We start from the raw sequence: 22,405 nt of genomic DNA on the forward strand, positions 1-22,405 counted from the left end.
CCAAGCTGTGATGCTTTCGGATAGGATGCTTTCTATGGTGGATCTATAAAAATTGATACGAGTCATCAGGGACATGGCAAATTTCCTTTAGGCGTCTGAGGAGTCAGAAGTGTTGGTGTGCTTTTTTTTGGCCATAATGTCCATGTGGCTGAACCAGGACAAATTGTTCATATATGATGTTATCTTTATATATGATTTTTTTTGCTTTCCAGAATGTCCTCAATGTGTTCTGAAAATCAGCTGGAGGAACGACTACAGTTAGGTATGGCTTCCAAATGTTTTGGCCCTTCTGTAAGTCCAAAACTGTTTACATGATATCCAAGGGATAAATAATAGGGGTCCTACGATCCTTTTCTGTTAGCTGAATGAAGGGGAAATTGTTGAAGTTAACCTGGACGTTTTCTTGAATCATTGAGTTTCTGTTGCTTTTCATTTGTATATTGTAGCAGTTAAAAGTGATGTATTTTGTTAGAATATTTGATTAACCTACATTTTAAGTGTATATTCGCATGTAATTATTAGGCCATTTGAAAGAGTGAGAATTCTCATCATTTCAGCCTATCTGATGTATACAGTGAGTCCCTAGACTGGCAACATATGTGAATTGCTTGTTGTGCTCAGTACGGTGATCAAAGAGCACTGCAGTTGTTTCCTTAAATGTGTGTACAGAGCTTTGATTTCTCACTGTCATAGGTCTAGGGCAAATATTAAGCACCTTAAACAAGCCAACTATTCTGAGCTACGTGGAAGGTTGAAGCTGACCTCGTATTGCATATTTTCTACAAGGAAAGAGGTCATTTTCATCAGTAAGTTAGAGTCATAGAGTTATACAGCATGGAAACAGGCCCTTGGGCCCAATTTGTCCATGCTAAGACAAGATGTCTATCTAAGCTAGTCCCATTTGCCTGCATTTGGCCTATATCCCTCTAAACATTTCCTTTCCACATATCTTCCAAATGGCTTTTAAACGTGTAATTGTGCCTGCCTCTTCAGCTTCCTCTGGCAGCTCATTCTGTATACCCATCATCCTCTGTGTGGAAAAACTTGCCCCTCAAATCCCCTTTAAGTCTTTCCCCTCTCACCTTAAACCTATGTCCTCTAGTTTTAGTCTCCCTACTCTGGAGAAAAAGACTATCTACCCTATCTATGGCCCTCATAATTTTATAAACCCTCTATAAGGTCACCCCTCAGCCTCCTTTGCTCCAGGGAAAACAGTTCCATTCTCTCCTTGTAACATAATCCCTCCCAATTCTGGCAACATCCTTGTGATTTTTTTTCTGCACTCTCTCTAGCTTAATCACATCCTTCCCATATCATGGCGACCAGAACTGCACACAATACTCCAAGTGTGGCCTAACCCACATTTTGTAAAACTGTAACGTGATGTCCCAACACTTACACTCAATGCCACAGCCAATGAAGGCAAGCATGTCATATGCCTTCTTCACCACCCTGTCCACCTGTGTCACCACTTTCAGGGAACTATGTACCTACACCCTGAGGCCTCTCTATTCTATAGCATTCTCCAGGGCCCTTGCATACACTGTGTAAGTCCTTCCCAGGTTTAACTTCCCAAACTGCATCACTTTACATTTGTCTGTGTTACGTTCCATCTTCATGCCAGAGTTTGTTCAAAATAACCCTCCTCTCCTTCATCTAACATCAGTATATCCTTTTATTCCTTTTTCTTATTGTCGTCTTCTTGCAAAGGTGATTAATCTCTGGAATTCTCTAACCTGGGGAATTGTGAGGGCTAAATCATTGGAGATATTTAATTTTTGAAAAATCCGGGAATTCCAGGGCTATGGGGTACTGGGACAGAAGAGAAGATGAGGCCTGGGGCAGATCAGCCATGATCATACTGAATGGTAGGGCAGAATAACCTCCTGCTCCTGATTTTTTTATGTCCTTGTGTGTTTGTCCAGTTTCTTCTTCCCTTTGTTTTACATGGGCAAAAATTATTTTTCATGAATTTCCAAGTTTATTAATGTCCGTCTTACCCTTGTGGCCTATAGTTCTGATTTTTCTTTTACGTGGCTAGGTTGCTGTCAGTTCTATCAAATCCTATTAGGTCACTTCGTGGTTTTCTCTTTTACAAGAGCCAAGTCCCAGTTCAGTCGTTTGCACCTTCAGCGATGTCCATTTTGTAATATGGACAAAACAGAAATAGTCCAAGCAAAATTCCGTAGAAATTTAACATTATTTCCCTACTTTTCAGTTGCATTGCTCGCAAAATTAATCCGGTTTTTAAGAATATAAAATAGTTAGTCTACCCACAACTGCACACAGTATTGGAGTTCTGAGTGTAGTTCTGGTCTCCATATCACAGGGAAGAATAAAATAGCACTGGTGAGGGTGCAGAGGAGATTCACCAAGCTACCTCCTGGTATGGAGAGCTTCCGCTACAAGGAGAGACTAGATAAGTTGGGTTTGCTTCCTTTGCAGTAGAGAAGGCTGAGGGGTGACTTGATTGAGGTATACAAATTGGGGGGCATAAATAGGGTAGATGGTGAGAAACGTTTCCCATTAGCAAAGGTGTCTATAATCAGAGGGCATAGGTTTAAGCTAAGTGGTAGCAGAATTGGAGGGAGGGGATTTTTTTCACCCAGAGAAGTCTGCAATGCCCTGCCTGAGGGATGGTGAAGGCAGGTACTCTCACAATACTTAACTTGTATGTAGATCGGCACTTGAAATGGCTATGTGTAGAAGGCAACAGACCAAGTCCTGGGAAGTGATATTAGGATAGGTAGGTATTTCTTGGCCGGCATGGATGCGATGGATCGAAAGTCCCATTTGTGTGCTGTATGACTCTGAGAAGACAAGAGGTAACGGGTAGATCATTCAGCCCCTTGGCCTGTTATACCAATCAGTTAGGTTATGGCTGATCTTCTGCCTCAGAACCATTTTCCTGCCTCATCCCCATATCCTTTGATTCTCTTATTTTCCATGAATCTGCTTTGGATGAAATTGATGATGAACCTCCATTGGCCTCTGTAGAGAACGCCAAAGTTCATAATCTTGTATGTGAAGAACTCCTCATTTTTATTCAAAATAGTGTACCCTTTAACTTGAGACTGTGACCCCCCCACAGCTCGAGACTACTTGTCTGGGGAAACATCCTCCATGTATCAATGCTGTTGAGCCTTCTAAATATTTTGTACATTTCAATGAATTCACCTCTCATTTTTCTAAACTCTAGACAATAGAGGCCTCGCCTACTCAGTCTCTTCTCATATATCAGAACTGCCACCCCAGGAACCAGTTTGGTGAATCTTCATTGCACTCCCTCTATAGCAAGTACATCCTCCTTTAGGTAAGGAGGCCAAAGCTATACTTAATACACCAGGTTTGGTCTCACTAATATAATTGTAGTAAGACGTCTTTACTCCTAAGAGACTGCAGAAACTGGAATTTTTGGAACAAAAACAGAATGCTGGAAAAACTCAGCGGGTCAAGCAGCGCCTGTGGAGGCTAAAAGTGCTGTACTCAAATCTTCTTACACTAAAGACCAACATGTTATTTGCCGCCCTAATTGTCTGCTCCATCTGCACATTAGTTCTTAGTAACTTTTGCACAAGGACAGATCCCTTTGAACATCAATGTTTCCCAATCTCTCCACTTAAAAAGAAATAGTATTTATCTTTTATTTTTCAAGAAGATTTAATGATCTTTTTCCACATCGCGCTCCATCGGCCTTGTTGCCCATTCACTCAGCTTGTCTCTATCCTCTGGAAGCCCCTTTGCATCCTCATCCTTATTCATGTTCCCATTTAGTTTTATGACAGCAGCAAACTTGGAAATGTTACATTTGATCCCTCAGCCAAATTTTTGATATAGATTGTGAATTTTCAGGGATTGGGGTATCCTACCAGTCACAGCCGCTAACCTAAACAGGATTCACTAATTCCTACTGTTAACCAACTCTCAGTTCTGTACAAGATGAAATTAAGTTATTGATGCTTTTAAGTCTTTCTACATTTGGCATTAATACTGTTGCTACAATTATAGAACAAGATTAGATTAGAATATCTTTGAACTGCAGGAGTGAGACATTGGGTGTAAACAGTCTGTATCTTTTGAAGATACGACCCAACTATTTGACTCCTCACTCAATCCACCTTTCTCCAGAAATGTATTAAATTGCCTCTTCAATCCAGTGCAAGGTCTGTTTTCCTGTCCTATCTTGGTTCCTTAACAACATCACTTAGCCAGGTATTGGTCTGTTTATAGTTTTGATCTTCAGTGCTCGTGCATGTTATATACAACTTGAAACAATGATTGATTAATTTTTACAGCTGACATCGATGATGATGACTTTGATGAAGTTGATGAAATTCCAACCATTAGTTCGCTTCGTAAGCATCACATCGATTCAAAACCCATAGACCAGCAACTTGCAGTAGTAAGTTGTCTTACCTTTCTTATTGTGTCTTCAGTTTCCACAAGCATTTTCATTTTGGTTCTTATTGGGGTGCTGGCAAGGGTATTAAATTTGGCTTCAGTACCTCTGGGTTAGGGAGAGTAAAACCATACTTCCTTGAAGTGGGGTTCCTGAATGGTCCATGAACACTACCTCGTTATTCCTTTTTATTTGCACTATTTATCTATTTTTGTAATTTATAGTAACTTTATGTTTTGCACTGTACTGCTGCTTCAAAACAACAAATATAAGTCAGTGATAATAATTCTGATTCTGGAGATATCTGGTGAAGATTGGACCTGTCTGGGATGTTTGCTTCTCTCTGGACTAAAAAGATTTTACTCCAGATTTTAACAAGGAGCAAGGTGGGTGGCTATCGATCCTTGCAGAGTTGAATGTGAAAATTAGCTCTCAAGTCCCATGAGAACAGTTTCAGTGATAAATTTTACCAGTTTTCATAGAATGATATAGCACAGAAACAGGCCCTTCAGCCCACCATTTCCATGCTGGCTGTGACACCTATCAAAACTAATCACATTTGCCTGCATTCGGCCCATAATACTCTCATCCTTGCCTATTCAAGGACCTATCCAAATGCCTTTTCAAATTTGTGACAGTACTAGCCTCTAACATCTCTGGAAGTTCATTCCAGATAACCATCATCCTCTGTGTGGGAAAAATCTACCCCTCAGATTGCCTTTGAGTTTCTCCCCTCTCACCTTAAATCTGTGCTTTCTAGTTCTAGACTCCCTGGGGAAAAAAAATTCCATCTATCTATCCTCTAATCTCCTCATAATTTTATAAAACTCTAAAAGGTCACTTCTTTGTCTCCTGTATTCCAGTGAGAATAAACCCAGCCTATCCAATCTCTCCTTATAACCACAGCCCTCCATTCCAGGCAACATCCTGTGAATCTCTTCTGCATTCTCTCTATTGCTACCATATCCTTCCTGCAGTGTGGTGACGACAACCGTACACAGTATTCCAAGTGTGGTCTAACCAATATTTTGTGCAGCTGCAACATGACGTCCCAGCTCTTGAACTCAATGCCTTGGCCTATGAAAGCAAGCATACCAAATGCCTTCTTCACTGCCCTATCCACCTGTGTCACTGTTTTCAGTGAGCTATGGACTTGCACCCCAAGGTCTCACTGTAATAAGGAAAATAGTAACCAGTTTTTCTCTTTGTAATATTTATTCATTTTTCAGGATTTGCTGTAACTAGCCAGGCTAGAATTTATTGTTAGTCCCTAATTGCCTTTGAGAAGGTGATGTTGAGGTGCCCTCTTGAATTGCTGCAGTCGTGGTAAAGGCTCATTTGCAGCATTGTTGGCGAGGAAATTCAGGGATTTAGATCTAGCATTGATGAGCAATGGTTTATTTCCAAATCAGGATGGCATGCAAATTGCAGGGAACCTTTGGGTGAGGGTGTTCTCATGTGCCTGCTACCCTTGTCCACCTTAGTGTGTGAAGGTCATGGGTTTGGGAATTTGAGTAGCCAAGGTGAGTAACAACAGTGCTTTTTGTAGGCAGAGCACATTGTAGCCATGGCACACCAGTGGTGGAGGGAATAAATGTTTATGGTAGTTAATGGGGTACTAATTAAGTAGGTTGCTTTGACCTGGCTGGGGCATTGTTGAAGTTGCAGTCATCCAGTCAAGTGGAGAGTATTCCATCTTGCTCCTGACTTGTGCTTTGTAGATGGTAGAAAGGCTTTGTTGTGAAAAGAGGTGAGTTCCTTGCCATATTCAACCTCTGTTAATGGTTGGGGACTCTGATGATAATGGCATCGACTATTAAGGTTAAGTTGTTAGGTTCTCTTGTTGGAGATGGTTCTTGCTTGGAATTTCTGTGCTGTAAAAGTTAGTACTGTCGACACCTTCTGTCACATTGATTCGGTGTGCTCTGATTGGGCAGTGATTAGCCTGAATTGGATTTATTCTGCTTTTTGTGAATAGGAGACACCTGGGCAAATTTCTCCAGTGTCGGATAAATTGTTGTAATAGTACTGGAACAACTTGGAAAGAAGGACAGCTGGTTCTGGAGCACAGGTCTTCCTTCAGTACTGAAACCTTGATCTTGTCAGCTCCCTTAGTCTCTGCTGTATTGAGTTCAGTCAGCTGTTTCCTGCTGCTAATCAAGTGGGTTGCTTTGACCTGGCTGGTGTTGAGTTGCTTGAGCATTGGTGAAGGCAAAAAATGGCAGACTAGCTGGATTGGTGAGATCTCAAGGAAGTTGTTTGTAACCACTGCTGAGCCAAGCTTCGATCATGACAGTTTTGTATAAGTGATTGTTTCATATAGGATGATATTGAAAGTACAATGTTAGCATGTTCTTATATTGGAGAAGATCACTGAATTATTTAAAGCATTTTAGTTTTGCAATGGAAGGTTTTGGCATGCAACTATTATTGACATGTTTTGCATTAAAAGTATTTTATTTGTCAGTGTCACAGGCTTGCATCTTGATACACTCCTGCATCTGTTATTCAGAAAGGAGATAAGGTGACTGCGTGTAGTGGATTGATATCTATGAACTGTTAAATGGAGGGGGGTGGACTGTTAGGAACAGGGGTGGCAGAGCAGAGTCAATAAATCTTGGAGATAAGTGCTCGAAAAATACCAGACGACAGGTCAGTCTACACCTTTATAGGCAAGTTTAACACTGAGCATTAATGGAGCCAAACAGATTCTGATCAACCTGGTTGGAATTTACAGAACAATGTTCTTTGTTTCAAATTTCAACCATAAGTTTTAAGGCCAATTCACGGTAACAAAATATTGGAAATGGTTTGCAAAATTGTGCAATGACTTGAATTCATTTAGCATAGGGTTAGATAATGTTTGTAGGTCATTAATAGACTTCTGACATGCAGCGCTCCAGTAATGAAAATACGGAATAGAATACCAGATGGAATAGTTGAGTGCCAATATGTGGAAATTACCATTGGGCTTTTTTGTTGAACTGATCAGATTACATTTGGAACACTGTGTCAATGATTTCTGGAAAGATTACTGACAAGGAATTAACAGTTAAATAACAGCTTGGGTTAATTTGCAGCATTTTAATGCATTCATTGGCCCCATTTCTAGCATTTGTGCATCTAATGTGGGTATCAGTACGGGATAAAAACACACCATTGTAGCTGCATAGAATGAGGCCATTCAGTTGCTTGAGCTAGCTTTCTGTAAGATCACTGCAATTAGTCCCATTCATGTCTTTTTCTCTGCAGTTCTTGATATTACTTTGTGGCAGATAGCTAGTGATAGAAGGACAAGATAGAATATGAGACTAGGGAGAAACATAAGACTGGACTCTGAGAACTTTTATAAGTATGTGAAAATGACTAGTGAGCACAAGTTTGGGTCCCTTACAGACAGTGATGAGAGGATTTATAACGTGGAATAAGAAAATGACAGAGTAATTAAACAATCACTTTGTGTCTGCCTTCGTGGAAGAAGACACAAAAAACCTACAAGATATATTAGAGAATCAAGCATCAAGTGAGAAAGAAGAACTAAGTATTCATCAAAGAAGTTATTGGTATTGGTTTATTATTGTTACTTGTACCGAGGTACAGTGAAAAACTTGTCTTGCGTACCGATCGTACAGGTCAATTCATTACACAGTACAGTTACATTGGGTTAGTACAGAGTGCATTGGTATAGTACAAGTAAAAACAATAACATTACAGAGTAAAGTGTCACAGCTACAGAGAAAGTGCAGTGCAATAAGGTGCAAGGTCACAACAAGGTAGATCGTGAGGTCAGAGTCCATCTCATTGTATAAGGGAACCATTCAATAGTTTTATTGTGGGATAGAAGCTGTCCTGAAGTCTGGTGGTACATGCCCTCAGGCTCCTGTATCTTCTACCCGATGGAAGAGGAGAGAAGAGAGAATGACCCGGGTGGGTGGGGTCTTTGATTATGCTGGCTGCTTCACCAAGGCAGCGAGAGGTAAAGACAAGGAGAGTCCAAGGAGGGGAGGCTGGTGTCCGTGATGCGCTGGGCTGTGTCCACAACTCTCTGCAATACTAGAGAATAATACTAGAGAAGTTGGTGTGCTTGAAAGCTGATAAATCCAAAGGCATGATGATCTGCATCTCAGTTTTGAGGGGAAATGAATACTTTCATTATCATCCTCAAGTTCTTTTGATTCTGGAATTGTTTCTGTGGATTGGAAATGTGACTCCACTATTTACGAAAGGAGAGCAAGGAGAGAAACCGGGAACTGCTGACCTGTTAGCCAAGCATCAGTTTGTAGGGAAACTGCTGCAATGTTTAATGAAGGATGTAATAACCTTGAAAAGAATCACAGGATTGAGTAGAGCCAATATGGACTTATGAAAGGAAAATCATCTTTGAATGATCTGCTGGAGTCCTGAGTATGTGACTAGCGGAATAGATAAGGGGCAACCAGTTGCTGTGGTTAATTTGGATTTTCAGAAGGTGTTTGACGAAATCCCCCACAGGAGGTGGATCAACAAGGTAGGAGTGGGTGGAATTGGGAGTGATATAGCACCTCAGACTGAGGATTGGTTACCAGACAGGAAATGGATTAAGAATAAATGGATTGTTCTCAGGTTGTCAAGCTGTGACTGCCAGGTTTTGGTGCTTGATCCACAGCCTTTCACAATTTATTTTAACAATTTTGTTTTTTTATTAAATAGTGAGACATGACCAGTTTTCACTCTAGTTTTGTGGGTTCTCAGGTAGCTGATGAGGTCATCATTAATGTCTCCTTTTGCTGAGAGATGGCTCCCAAAATATGGGGAATAGTCCACATTTTCCAGGATTTGATCATGGAACTTTACCATGGAGGTGTGGTGGCCATAGCTGATGGAGGACCTTTGCTTTATGTAAAGCCCACTTACTGAATAAGGCTAATGACTTGGAGCTGACCTCTGCAGATCGATGACTGAAGATGGGGTGGTCTTACTTCTGTACTGGAAGCAACATTGATTGAATAATGTCCCCATTTGTCCTGTACATTAGCTACACTCCAGTGGGAAGCTTGTCAATGAGATGCAATATTGTGGCAAGAAAGATTTGAGAAAAACGTTGAAGCAAGGATGCAACCGTGCTTGATAGCATATGCACTGGGATTGCATCTATGGTGGACCTGTTGGTTAGAATCATGGCCTGTATGCCATCATGTATCCGATATAAATTGGAGAGGAATTTCTAAGGGCAGCCAAGTTTGAGAAGGATTCTATACAGTGCCCCTTGGTTGACAGAGTACAAGCTTTGTTTTGTAAGGTCATAAAAACAGTAAGTGTAGTGGTTGATACTGTTCCCGGTATTTTTGTTGGAGTGTTATGCAATGCAAATCATGACTTTTTGTGCTCCTAGATGGACAAAATCCACACCATGATTTCGGGAAATGCTCTTTGCTGTAAATGCTCTTTGGTCTTTGAGAAAAGTGGGTTGAGGAGGATCCTTGCAATGGCCTTCCCTGAAGCAGAGAGACCTCTCTATGGTTAACACAATCAGATCTGTCTCCTTTCATGAAGATAGTTATTATTAAATATTCTGAAGTCTCTTAACATATCATCCTTCTCAACTTTGTGATCGATGAGGTTGTGAATTTGTGTCCAAAGTTCCTTTCTGTCAAGCTTTAATATTTGAGCAAGAATGCAGTCTGTTCCCAAGGCATTATGCAGTTGACATACTGCCTTTTCAGCTGCTTGTTGGTCTGGAATGCCGACCATTTATGCCACTTCTACACTAATTCCATTCTTTATCCTCTCTCCGTTTCCCCACATGGTGTTGAGAATGAATGTTTAGTGTGGTTGAGGTGGGCTGTTTGGCCCAAGATTGTATTGAGCCTCAATCTTTTTCCATGCTGTCTTTCCTATACTAATCCGTTTGTTCAATTGATGCATGTTTTTGTTTTGGATTGAGATTCGATAATCTCAGTTTACTGTTAGGAGTAGTGCATTTCAGTTAAACACCATTGTGTCCTGCCATGTCCCATTGTAGACCTTCTGCTCCTCAAATCAGTATATTGAAAAGATACCAATTAACTTAGTTGTTTGGTTGCTGTTTCTAGGATTGCCATTGACTGTTCAAGTAAAAAAATTCTTTGGATATCATTGGATAACTTGAAAGGGGAGGTTTGTTATTTTGTGTTTATGAATGTCGATGTTTCTGTTAAAGTGGTGGAGTGAAAAATATCACAGTTGAAGGAGGTGAATATGCCTATCATGCTGTGTAATTTTATGAATTTATACCTATATTGGCTCTTTTGAAAGAGCTTTCCGATTCATCCCAATCTCTTTTCCCCAGAGCCCTGTGAGTTATTTCCCTTCATGTGGTTATCCAGTTCTCTCTTTGAAAGCTATAACTGAATCTGCTTCCATGAGCCAAGTGTCTGCCTATTCTACTAGCCTGTAGAAGCAAAATATTCAGATGCTAGAAATCTAACCCAAAACAGGGAAAGCTGCAACACTCAGAAGGCCAGGCAGTATCTGTGGAGAGAGAAACAGAACTAACATTTCAGATCAGTTACCTTTGACCAGAACTGAAACTCTCTTTCAACGGAGGTGCCTGACCAACTTAACACTTGTTGCATTTTCTTTTTTTTGACCTCTTGACCATCATAACTCACTATAATAAAATACAGGGGAAAAAACCTCTCACTCTGCATTCTGGCTCTTTGCCAATTACTTAAAATCTGTCTCTTCTCAGTGATCTGAACATACTAGAACGTGTGTTAGGGGCAGATGCTGTCTGACCAATTTGATTGAATTTTTCAGAGATGTAATAAAATGCATTGAATACAGCAGTGCAGTTAATGTAGCCTATGTGGACTTCAGTAATACTTTAGACAAGATCCCACATGAGAGAGGCCCAGTGGGTTAGAAGAGTCCATCGGATCTAAGGCAAGTTGGTAAACAGGATCCTAAAATGGCTTGTTGATAAGAGACAGAGGGTTGTTTTGGGATTTGAAGGCTGTGACAAGTGGTGTACAACAGGGACTCTTAATGTTTGACTTATGCATTAATGACTTGCATGTGAATGTAGAAGGTACGATTAAGTTCACAGATAACACAAAAATTGGTGGGGTTGATTGTGAGGAGGATAGTCTTGTGTTGCAGGAAGATATTGATCAGTTGTTAAGATGGGCAGCATGATGGTAAGTGGAATTTAATCCTGATGTGTGAGGTGACGGACTTTGAGAGAACTAATAAGAATAGGACATACATGGTGAATGGTAGGGGCCCAGGGAGTATTGAGGAGTGGGACTTCGGTGTACAAGTCCAAGACGGCAGCACAGGTTGATAAGGTGGTGATGAAGGTGTACAGGATACTAGCCTCATTAGCTGGGGCATAGAACGCAAGAGCAAGGAGGTTATGCTACAGCTTTGTAAACCAATAGTTAAGCCATAGCTGGAGCACTGTGCACAGTTCTGATTGACAGACTATAGGAAGGACATTATTACATTGGAGAAGGTGCAGAGGAATTTCACCAGGATGTTGCCTGGAATGGAGTGTTTCACATATGAGGAGAGACTGGATAGGCTGGGCTTGTTTTCCTTGTATTAGAGTGGGCTGACAGATTCCTGATAGTTACACAAAATTATGCAGGGCGTAGATAGGGTAGTTAATAGGAAACTTTCCCCCAAAACCTATAGGACAAAGGTTTAGGGTGAGGGGGAAGAGGCTTAGAGGGAAATTGAGGAAGAATTTTTTCATCCAGATGGTGGTTGGAATCTAGAACACACTGCCTGAGGAGCTGGTGAAATCAGGTACTCTCTCACATTTAAGAACTAATTAAACAAGCACTTAAATTGCCAAGGCACAGAAGGCTACAGAGCAAGTACTGCTGGATGAATAATTGATGGTCAGCATGGACGTGGTGGGCTGAAGGGCCTACTTCTGTGCTGTGGGACTCTACAAGGTAAGTGGAATTCATGGTTATGTGCCTGATGGATGTTGAGCTTCAATTTTCCCACCCAGTTTACCTTTTTGTTTGAACTGTTTTGTTTACAGCAGCTGAAAAACCTTCTGTTTGGCTCCAGTTTCTGCTGCTTTGCTGAGGAATGGAAGATACAGAGTTTCACCTTCAATGATCTACCCGAATTAAAATACGGCATCGTTCAGAAGAAGGTATTGCTATTGGTTAATTATTGTCACTTGTACTGCGGTACAGTGAAAAACTTGTCTTACAAACCGATCGTACAGGTCTCTTCATTACACAGTGCAGTTACATTGAGTTAGTACAGAGTGCATTGATGTAGTACAGGTAAAAACAATAACAGTACAGAGTAAAGTGTCACAGCTACAGAGAAAGTACAGTGCAATAAGGTGCAAGGTCACAACAAGGTAGATCGTGAGGTCATAGTCCATCTCATCGTATAAAGGAACCGTTCAATAGTCTTATCACAGTGGGGTAGAAGCTGTCCTTAAGTCTGGTGGTACATGCCCTCAGGCTCCTGTATCTTCTACCCAATGGAAGAGGAGAGAAGAGAGAATGACCCGGGTGGATGGGGTCTTTGATTATGCTGGCTGCTTCACCAAGGCAGCGAGAGGTAAAGACAGAGTCCAAGGAGGGGAGGCTGGTGTCCATGATGTGCTGGGCTGTGTCCACAACTCTTTGCAGGTTCTTGCGGTCCCAGGCAGAGCAGTTGCCGTACCAAGCCATGATACATTCAGATAGGATGCTTTCTGTGGTGCATCGGTAAAAGTTTGTGAGAGGTGAAGGATTTCTCTCATTGCATATTATACAGCACTAAGTATAGGATTTGTCATTTCGAAAACAAAACCTCTCTAGTTACAACAACTAATATGAAACCCATATAGATTATGGATAGGCAATAAATACTGGACCTTGCTAGTGATGCCTGTACACTGAGAAGGAATAATTTTAAAAAAGGGAAATACTTTTGATGAGTTATAACGTCAAGCAGCACAGAAACACCAAATATCTTTGGCCCACCGTGTACATGCTGACTATCAAGCACCTATCTCTACTAATCCCTTTTACCACCTCTCAGTCCGTAGCCTTCTGTGCTTTGTCAATTCAAGTCCTCGTCTAGGTACTTGTTAAATGTTATGAGAGTGCCTGCCTCCACCACTCAATCAGGTGGTGTGTTTCACATTTCAGCCACCCTCTGGGTGAAAAAAGTTCCTCCTCAGATTCTTTCTGAACCTCTTCCCTTTACCCTAAATCTATGGCCTCAAGTTCTTGACAGACTTGACATGGGAAAAATCTCCTAATGTCTGCCCTATCTTTGCATCTAATAATTTGGAATACCTCTATCAGGTAACCCAATCATAGAGTTACACAGCACAGAAACAGGCTCTATGGCCCAACTGGCCTATGCCAACCAAGATGCCCCATCCAAGCTAGTCTCATTTGCCATCGTTTGGCCCATAACCTTCTAAATCTTTCCAATCCATGTACCTGCCCAACTGTCTTCTAAAAGTTGTTCGTAGCACTCTGTCCTCATAACTGCATTGTAGCAGTATTTTCTACATTCTGGCAGTCACCACCTTTTGAAATTGGTTCTAGAATGCTTTGGGACATCTTGAAAAGGATGGGAAAGCTGCCATAAAAGTACAGTTATCATCTGATGTGATGGGTATGCTCTGGAACCAAGGGGACTAGCAATAATAGATTTCATTATTTTTAAACAAGCATCATTTTAAGCTCCATTTCCGCTTTAAAATTTGGTGAGTGATGCAATGCCTGCCTGGGATTTGTTTATTTGGGAAAAATGCAATACCATGGTGTGAACGCGAGTCTTTTCACTTGATCCTGTTGTGTGCTGGCAAGGAATATAAGGTTTGTTTTGGTTGCCATGTGAACATGTAAAAATGCTCTCTTTCTTCTCATTAGAGCTATCTACTGTTAACCCAGCTATGTCTGAAACATACCCTGCTCTTCAGATTCACTGAAATAGACTTTTTTTTTAATACTACCAAGTACTTATTTGTTTAACTTGCACTCTGGATATCCAGAGTACACAATCATTGACAGGCAGATGGGTTTCATTTGGATTGATATTATGGTTGGCACAGACAAGATGGGCTGAAGGGCCTGTTCCTGTGCTGTACTGTCCTACGTTCTATGAACACTGTTTCCAGCATTCTCTTGTGGTGTTCATTCATATGTTATTTTATGAATGACATATGCATAAAATTGATTAAACGCAACAAATGAAGTGAAAATGTGTTCAGAATTTCAGAAAGCCTTGGTTACAAAACGTATTTTGAGGGAACATTGAGGAACAATAATTATTGCTGCAGTTTTATTGTGGGGTTGGGAAAATGATTATGGTTTTGATTTCTGTGATAGTTTGGGATGCAGTTCAAAAAAAAGAACTGGATTGTTTGCCTCAGAAGATGTAGCGAGGAAAGTTGTCTAAGGTTACAGCAGGATATAGATCAGATGGAAAGTTGGGTGGAGTGTTGGCAGTTGGAATTTAATCCTATCAATGGAGGCAGATAGGTCACCCTTCAATTTACTGTACATGTCCTTTCTGCCTCCATAGGACCTCACAAAATCCAGAGGTGATGCATTTTGTGAAGTCCTATGGAAGCAGATAGGACATATACAGTAAAGGAAGGGAGCTGAGGAAAGTTGAGAAACAGAAGGAGTTCAAATCGTTAGCTCCCTGAAAGTGGCAACATGGGTAGACAGGGTGGTAAGAAGGCATGTGGCGCACTTGCCTTCATAGGTTGGGACGTAAAACATAAGAGTTGGGAATTATGATGCACCGTTACAAAACGTACTGGTTACGTGGCACTTGCCGCACTATAGGAAGGATGTGGTTGCGCTGGAGAGAGTGCAGGGGAGATTCACCAGGATGTTGCCTGGATTGAAGGACTTTAGAAATGGGGAGAGATTGGATAGGCTGGGCTTGTTTTTCCATGAGCAAAGAAGGCGAAGGGTGCCGTGATAGAGGTATATCAGGTTAGACCACACTTAGAGTACTGTGTCCAGTTCTGGTCGCCTCATTATAGGAAGGATGTGGAAGCGTTGGAAAGGGTGCAGAGGAGATTTACCAGGATGCTGCCTGGTTTAGAGAGTATGCATTATGAGGAGAGACTAAGGGAGCTAGGGCTTTACTCTTTGGAGAGAAGGAGGATGAGAGGAGACATGATAGAGGTGTACAAAATATTAACAGGAATAGATAAGAGTGGACAGCCAGCACCTCTTTCCCAGGGCACCAATGCTCAATACAAGAGGACATGGCTTTAAAGTAATGGGTGGGAAGTTCAAGGGAGATATCAGAGGAAGGTTTTTTACCCAGAGAGTGGTTGGGGCATGGAATGCGGTGGTGGAGGCAGGTACATTGATCAAATTCAAGTGATTGCTAGAGAGGCATATGGAGGAATTTAAAATAGAGGGATATGTGGGATGAAGGGGTTAGATAGTCTTAGGTGAGGTTTAAAGGTCAGCACAACATTGTGGGCCGAAGGGCCTGTATTGTGCTGTACTGTTCTATGTTCTCTATCAAATTATAAGAGGACAGATAGGGTAGATAGTCAAAATCTTTTTCCCATGATGGAGGTATCAAAAACAAAAAGGCAGAGGTTTAAAGTGAGAGGAAGGAGCTTTAAAGGGGATTTGAGGCAAACATCTTTTTAGATAGAGAGTGACTGATATCTAGAACTCACTGGCAGGGGAAGTGGTGGAATCCGATACAATTACCATGTTTAAGAGACATGTAGACAGGCAGTCGACTAGGCAGTGCATAAAAGGATACAGACATAATGGGGGCAAATAGGATTAATGTAGGTGTGCAAAGAAGGTTGGCGTGAACACCTGTTTCTGTGTTGTGCGTTAATGACTGACATTTTGATTAAAGAGAAAGCAATGTATGCCGTGTCAAACAAGATCCTGTTGTTTAATTTTTCCTTGTTCTTTGATGGTATTTAGCTTCTTCAGCAGCAAAGTGTCAAATGAAGGCTGTCGGTGTTTTTTTTTACTTGAAGAATAACCTGACTACTGTTCCCTGCACAAACCTTGCAACCCGATATACATCGACACACAGTTATAATTCCTTGGAATGCCACACCACATCAGTGTGAATTATTGGCTCTGATTATAAATATGAAACTTACCAGCATAAGAGAGTACAACTTAAGAACCACAAACAAGAGTCCTCCTGGTAATTTGAGGCCCTTCAAACTGAAAATAGTGATCCAAGTATAGAATAAATGTAATAGTGTTTTGGGGGGTATTCAGAGTGTGAAAGGTAAATACAAAAAATAATTTAAAAATCCTAATTCCCTCTGGAATGTGTTTCGGGAGCATGGGCTTTCAGCTTATAGGGTCTCTTGACATCTAAAGAATCTGCAGAGAAAGTGCTTTGACAGTTCATGATCGGGCATCCTGATCTGCAACACACCAGAGTTCTCGTGCTTGTGGTAGCTGAATCCCAGCTAATTGCTTTGATTCCAGGACAATTCATGCCTGTTGTTAGGAAGTATAGTGGCTAGTATTAACAGCATGTGACTGATAAGAGGAGGGGACACAGAATGCTTTCTGGAGAGCTTCAAATGAATAGAATTACCTTTTATGTTACCTCTTTTATAAGTTCTTTGTAGTTCAATTACGCTGCTCCATGCTACATTTGATGAGTGGAACCAAGCCATGTAACATTGAGAAAATCCAGATTTTATATTGGATGCATAGTGGTTATGTTAATGGACTAGAAATGTAACGCAATTTTCTCAGTGACCGCACTGCAAGTCATCGAGTCTGAGAGATGTGCAGCATGAACACAGTTGCTTTGGCCCATCGTCCATACCAGTCACCAAGCACCCATTAACACTAATCCTACACAAATCCCACTTTATTTTACATTCCTGTCAACCCCCCCCAGGTTCCACCACTCACCTGCACACTAGGGGTAATGTACAGTGGCCAACTAATTTATCAACCTGCACATCTCTGGCATGTGGGAGGAAATGGGAGCAGCCGGAGGGGGAACCCATGCAGTTGCAGGAAGAATGTGCAGACTTCACACAGATAGCACCGGAGATCAGGATTGAACCCCGGTCGCTGGAGTTAAGAGGCTGCAGCTCTACTAGCTGTGTCACCCTCTAGCCAGTGATACTCCCATCCCATGACTGAATAGATGTATATTTTTAAAAAATGCTCAATGCTCAACTTGTGCAAAGTTAAACAGTTTCAGTATCAAGCTTCAGTTTAAGTCAGCAAGATCTCTATACCAATTATGCCTGGACGCACAGTCCTGGAATGTGAGATGTGGCAGGTGCAGGATTGAGCAGAAAGCGAGGAATGGTAATTGGACTGCTTTAAAAAGATGTGCTTTGGGAAGATGCCTTGACTTTCTTGCCCAACCTGTCCTTAAGAATCTGATTCGCTGTCCTAGAAATGGCTATGTGGTTGCACCGACAGTTTTCTCATGGCCTCTTGCTGCAAGTCCAGTTTATAATGCCAACAATCTTTAGCTTATGGAGAACTGTAGATATCTGCTAGGATGACAATTGGCAATCACAAGTAAAACAATTTCAGTATTAAGCTACAGTTTTATTAGGCAAAGTGTATCTACCAGTTGTGGAACTACTGGAGAATCTATTTGATTTATACACAACTAAAATGATGTAATATTTGATTATAGCATGTAAGGTGATTCACAGGCCATAGCTGATGCTGTGAGGAAGATAAATGACTTTGACCAAAAAGAATCTCCATATTATGTATAAATACAGTTATGCCAGAGCACATTAAGGCAGCAATAATCCAGGCATGGAATTTTAATGGATGTAAGATAATTTTCATCTCGAACTATTGTTTGGGAATGCCGATATCACCAGTGTCTGGTAATTGAGAGGGCTATGCCTTGGTATGTAAGTTGGTATTGGTATTGGTTTATTATTGTCACTTGTACCGAGTTACAGAGAAAAACTTGTCTTGCAAACCGATCGTAAGTAATCTTCAAAACAATCTTGAGGGGAGATCTTATAGAAGTACACAAAATTATGAGGGGTATAGATAGGGTGAATGCATGCAGGCTTTTTCCCCTCAGATTGGGTGAGACTAGAGTTAGAGGTCATAGATTTAGGGCGAAAGGTGAAATATTTAAGGGGGAATCTGAGGGGAAGCTTCTTCACTCAGAGGGAGGTGCGAGTGTGGAATGAGCTGTCAGCAGAAGTGGTGGATGCAGGTTCAATTGTAACATTTAAGGCAAGTTTGGATAGGTACATGAAGGAGAGAGGTATGGAGGGCTACGGTTCGGGTGCAGGTAGATGGGACTAGGCAGAAAACCAGGTCAGCATTGACTAGATGGACTGTAGGGCCTGTTTCTGTGCTGTAGTGCTCTATGGCTCTATAACATCACTCTTGATAACCACGGTCGTCCAATGTATGGTGTACTCCCTTCATTCACGTGGATCCTGCTGCCTTTCCCATTTTGGAATAAAGGTTACTTCCACCCAAGCCTCGAGGGAATTCCAGATTAATCTTTGCTCTAACTTTGTATGTCAATGCCCTAGCTGTTTTAGTCAGAATAGTGCCTCAAATGCTGATTAAATTTAGGAGCCACAGGAGAGAAAAGGTGCAGATGAACTAAACTGACTAAAGTAGAAATGAATGAAATATACTTATTTAGTGCATTTCATGATTTTGGGATGACCTGAAGCACTTTAGAAACAATGAGTTACTTCTGAACTCTAACCCGTCTTACAAGAAATGTAGCAAGCAGATTGCATGCTGGAAGTTTCCACAAATGTCAATGAGAAAATGACCATATAATTTAGGTGCAATGGAGATGTTGATTGAGCCATACATATTGGTTAGGTCTTTTAAATCCACCTGACTGGTCAGATGGAGCCTTGGTTTAGCATCCCATTCAAGTGATGATACCTTCAATACCAACAGTTCAGTAGCTTCTAGTGATCGTGATATTTATTAATGACTTGGATGAGGGGGTAGAAGGGTGGGTTAGCAAGTTTGCAGATGACACAAAGGTCGGAGGTGTTGTGGATCGTGTGGAGGACTGTAGGAGATTGCAGAGGGATATTGATAGGATGCAGAGTTGGGCTGACAAGTGCCAGATGGAGTTCATTCCGGAGAAGTGTGAGGTGGTACACTTCGGAAGGACAAACTCCAAAGCAGAGTACAAGGTTAATGGCAGGATTCTTGGTAATGTGGAGGAGCAGAGGGATCTAGGGGTTCATATCCACAGATCACTGAAAGTTGCCTCGCAGGTGGATAGGGTAGTTAAGAAAGCTTATGTGATGTTAGCTTTCAAAAGTCGTGGGATCGAGTGTGAGAGCCGCGAAGTAATGATGCAGCTCTACAAAACTCAAGTTAGACCACACTTAGAGTACTGTGTCCAGTTCTGGTCACCTCATTATAGGAAGGATGTGGAGGTGTTGGAAAGGGTGCAGAGGAGATTTACCAGGGTGTTGCCTGGTTTGGAGAGTATGGATTATGAGGAGAGACTAAGGGAGCTAGGGCTTTACTCTTTGGAGAGAAGGAGGATGAGGGGAGACATGATAGAGGTATACAAAATATTAAGAGGAATAGATAGAGTAGACAGCCAGTGCCTCTTTCCCAGGGCACGAACGCTCAATACAAGAGGGCATGGCTTTAAAGTAAAGTAATGGGTGGGAGGTTCAAGGGAGATATCAGAGGAACGTTTTTCACCCAGGGAGTGGTTGTTGCATGGAATGTGCTGCCTGGGGTAGTGGTGGAGGCAGGTACACTGGTCAAGTTCAAGAGATTGTTAGATAAGCATATGGAGGAATTTAAAATAGGGGGATATGTGGGATGAAGGGGTTAGATAGTCTTAAGCGAGGTTTAAAGGTCGGTGCAACATGGTGGGCCAAAGGGCCTGTATTGTGCTGTATTGTTCTATGGTTCTATGGAACTCTCAGGTGATGTGAAAAAACTGGTTGGCACTGTTTTCGAGAAGAACAGGGGAGTATTTTCCCCTGAACCAATATTGACGCTCAAACAATTCCATGAAACAGATTCTCTAATTGTGATCAGTTTGCTATTTGTGGCTCCATGTTGTATGCAAATTAACTGCCAAGTTTCCGACATTTACCAAAACAGTTAAGTGCTGTAACGTGGTTTAAACTTCAGAATCTGGTTCGCTATCCTAGAAATGGCTATATGTGGTTGCACCACAGCTTTGCAATGGGCTGCTACTTCAGGTCATGAAAGTTCCTTTATTAGTGCAAATTTTTTACCCTTTACCTTTTATTGACTTTTATTATCCTTTTGGCTATATGCTTCAGAGTGATATGACCCTTAAGGTTGTAATACTGCATAATCTTAAGAGCAGTATGATGCAATGCTTTGCTGCAGTACCACCATAAACCGTTCTCGTCTCTGATCTTTCCAGGGTGGTCCCTGTGGGGTTTTGGCTGCAGTTCAGGCTTGTGTCTTGCAAAAGCTGATCTTCGAAGATGTTGCCAGCAGCAGCAGTGAAAGCATGTACGTATGTTTGTGTATTTTCATGAGGAATATTCACAGCCATCCAGCTCATTAGCTGACAACCTTTGTGTTGATGCCATTGAACCCCAAATTCACTTAACAGAATGAATTAAAGATTGCCACTTCACAACCAGATTGAGGTGGCACAATTTCAATTAAAATGTGAGCTTGCCATTTTCCCCACTGCACACTTGAATGTTGGCCAGCATCATAGCTTACATAACTGGAAAACCCCACAGGGAGAAATTACTACAAACAGAATGTCATTTGGCATTAATGAGCAGCCCACATGTGGGGCTTCTCAGACTGAAATTAAGTTTTGAAGAGGATCATCTTGCTCTTGGCTTTCGTTAAAGTTTTGAAAACTAGTTGTTTTTGCCATGCGTCCATTCTCTGTTATAACACCTCATGTTAAGCACCAACCTGTTCCCTTTGATAATGGAGTTTCCTCCCAAACTGCTACTTCTCCTACCTGCCTACTGTCAGTCTGCCTGTCTTTCTCTGTCTGCCTCTTTGTGGTGAAATGTAGAGAAACAAAGGACTGCAGATGCTGGAATCTAGATGAAAAACACGATGATGCTGGAGGAACTCAGCAGGCCAGGCAGCATCCGTGGAGAAAAGCAGGCGGTCAACGTTTCGGGTCAGGACCCGTCTTCAGGACTGAAGATAGGAAAAGGGGAAGCCCAATACGTAGGAGGGAAAAGCAGAGCAGTGATAGGTGGACAAAAGAGGGGAGGCGGGGTGGGCACAAGGTGGTGATGGGTGGATGCAGGTAAGAGATAGTGATAGGCAGGTGTGGGGGAGGAGGGGAGAGCAGATCCATCGGGGGATGGGTCAAAGGTAAGGAGGAGAAAAAGTAGAAAAAAGGTAGAAAAAAGAGAGAGGCTAGGAAAAGGAAGAAAAGAAGAGGCATGGTTGGGGGGTGATATTGGGGGGGTGGGAGTTGGGGTTGTGGGAATTACTTAAAGTGGGAGAATTCAATGTTCATGCCATTAGGCTGCAAGGTTCCAAGATGGAAAATGAGGTGCTGTTCCTCCAGTTTGCGCTTGGAATTCTCCTGGCAGTAGAGGAGGCCGAGGACTGACCTTTCTGTGATACAGTGGGAGGGGGAGCTGAAGTGACTGGCAACGGGGAAGACGCAGATCGCGGTTACAGACAGAGCGCAAGTGTTTTGTAAAATGGTCGCCTGCTCTGTGTTTGGTCTCAGCAATGTAGAGGAGGCCACTCTAGGAGCACCGAATGCAGTAGATGATATTAAGAAAGGTGCAGGTAAACCTATGTCTCACCTGAAAGGACTGTTTGGGTCCCTAGATGGAGGTGGTATAGGGGCAGGTGTTACACGTATGGCAGGGGCAGTGGAAAGTCCCCGAGGTGGGAGTGGGATGGGTGGGGGTGGAGGAGTGAACTAGGGAGTTGCAGAGAGAGCAGTCCCTGTGAAAGGCAGAAAGGGGTGGGGAGGGGAAGATATGCTTGGTGGTGGGATCCCATTGGAGATGGCAGAGGTGGTGGAGAATGATGTGTTGGATACATTGGCTAGTGGGATGAAATGTGAGGACAAGGG

General features: G+C 42.0%; 1 protein-coding gene across 3 annotated transcripts in view; it reads left to right on the plus strand.

Moving 5' to 3' along the window:
• Positions 1 to 22,405, plus strand: part of mindy4 (MINDY lysine 48 deubiquitinase 4) — a 183,977-nt gene that overhangs the window by 69,422 nt on the left and 92,150 nt on the right. For all 3 annotated transcript variants that reach the window (XM_052015394.1, XM_052015395.1, XM_052015396.1), the window contains 4 exons: positions 213 to 262; positions 4,296 to 4,402; positions 12,414 to 12,530; positions 20,753 to 20,844. In XM_052015394.1, the coding sequence (XP_051871354.1) occupies positions 213 to 262; positions 4,296 to 4,402; positions 12,414 to 12,530; positions 20,753 to 20,844 (366 nt within the window). The remainder of the gene's footprint in view (positions 1 to 212; positions 263 to 4,295; positions 4,403 to 12,413; positions 12,531 to 20,752; positions 20,845 to 22,405) is intronic.

Source organism: Pristis pectinata, chromosome 5 (genome assembly GCF_009764475.1).
Source record: "Pristis pectinata isolate sPriPec2 chromosome 5, sPriPec2.1.pri, whole genome shotgun sequence".
Classification (NCBI taxonomy): domain Eukaryota; kingdom Metazoa; phylum Chordata; class Chondrichthyes; order Rhinopristiformes; family Pristidae; genus Pristis; species Pristis pectinata.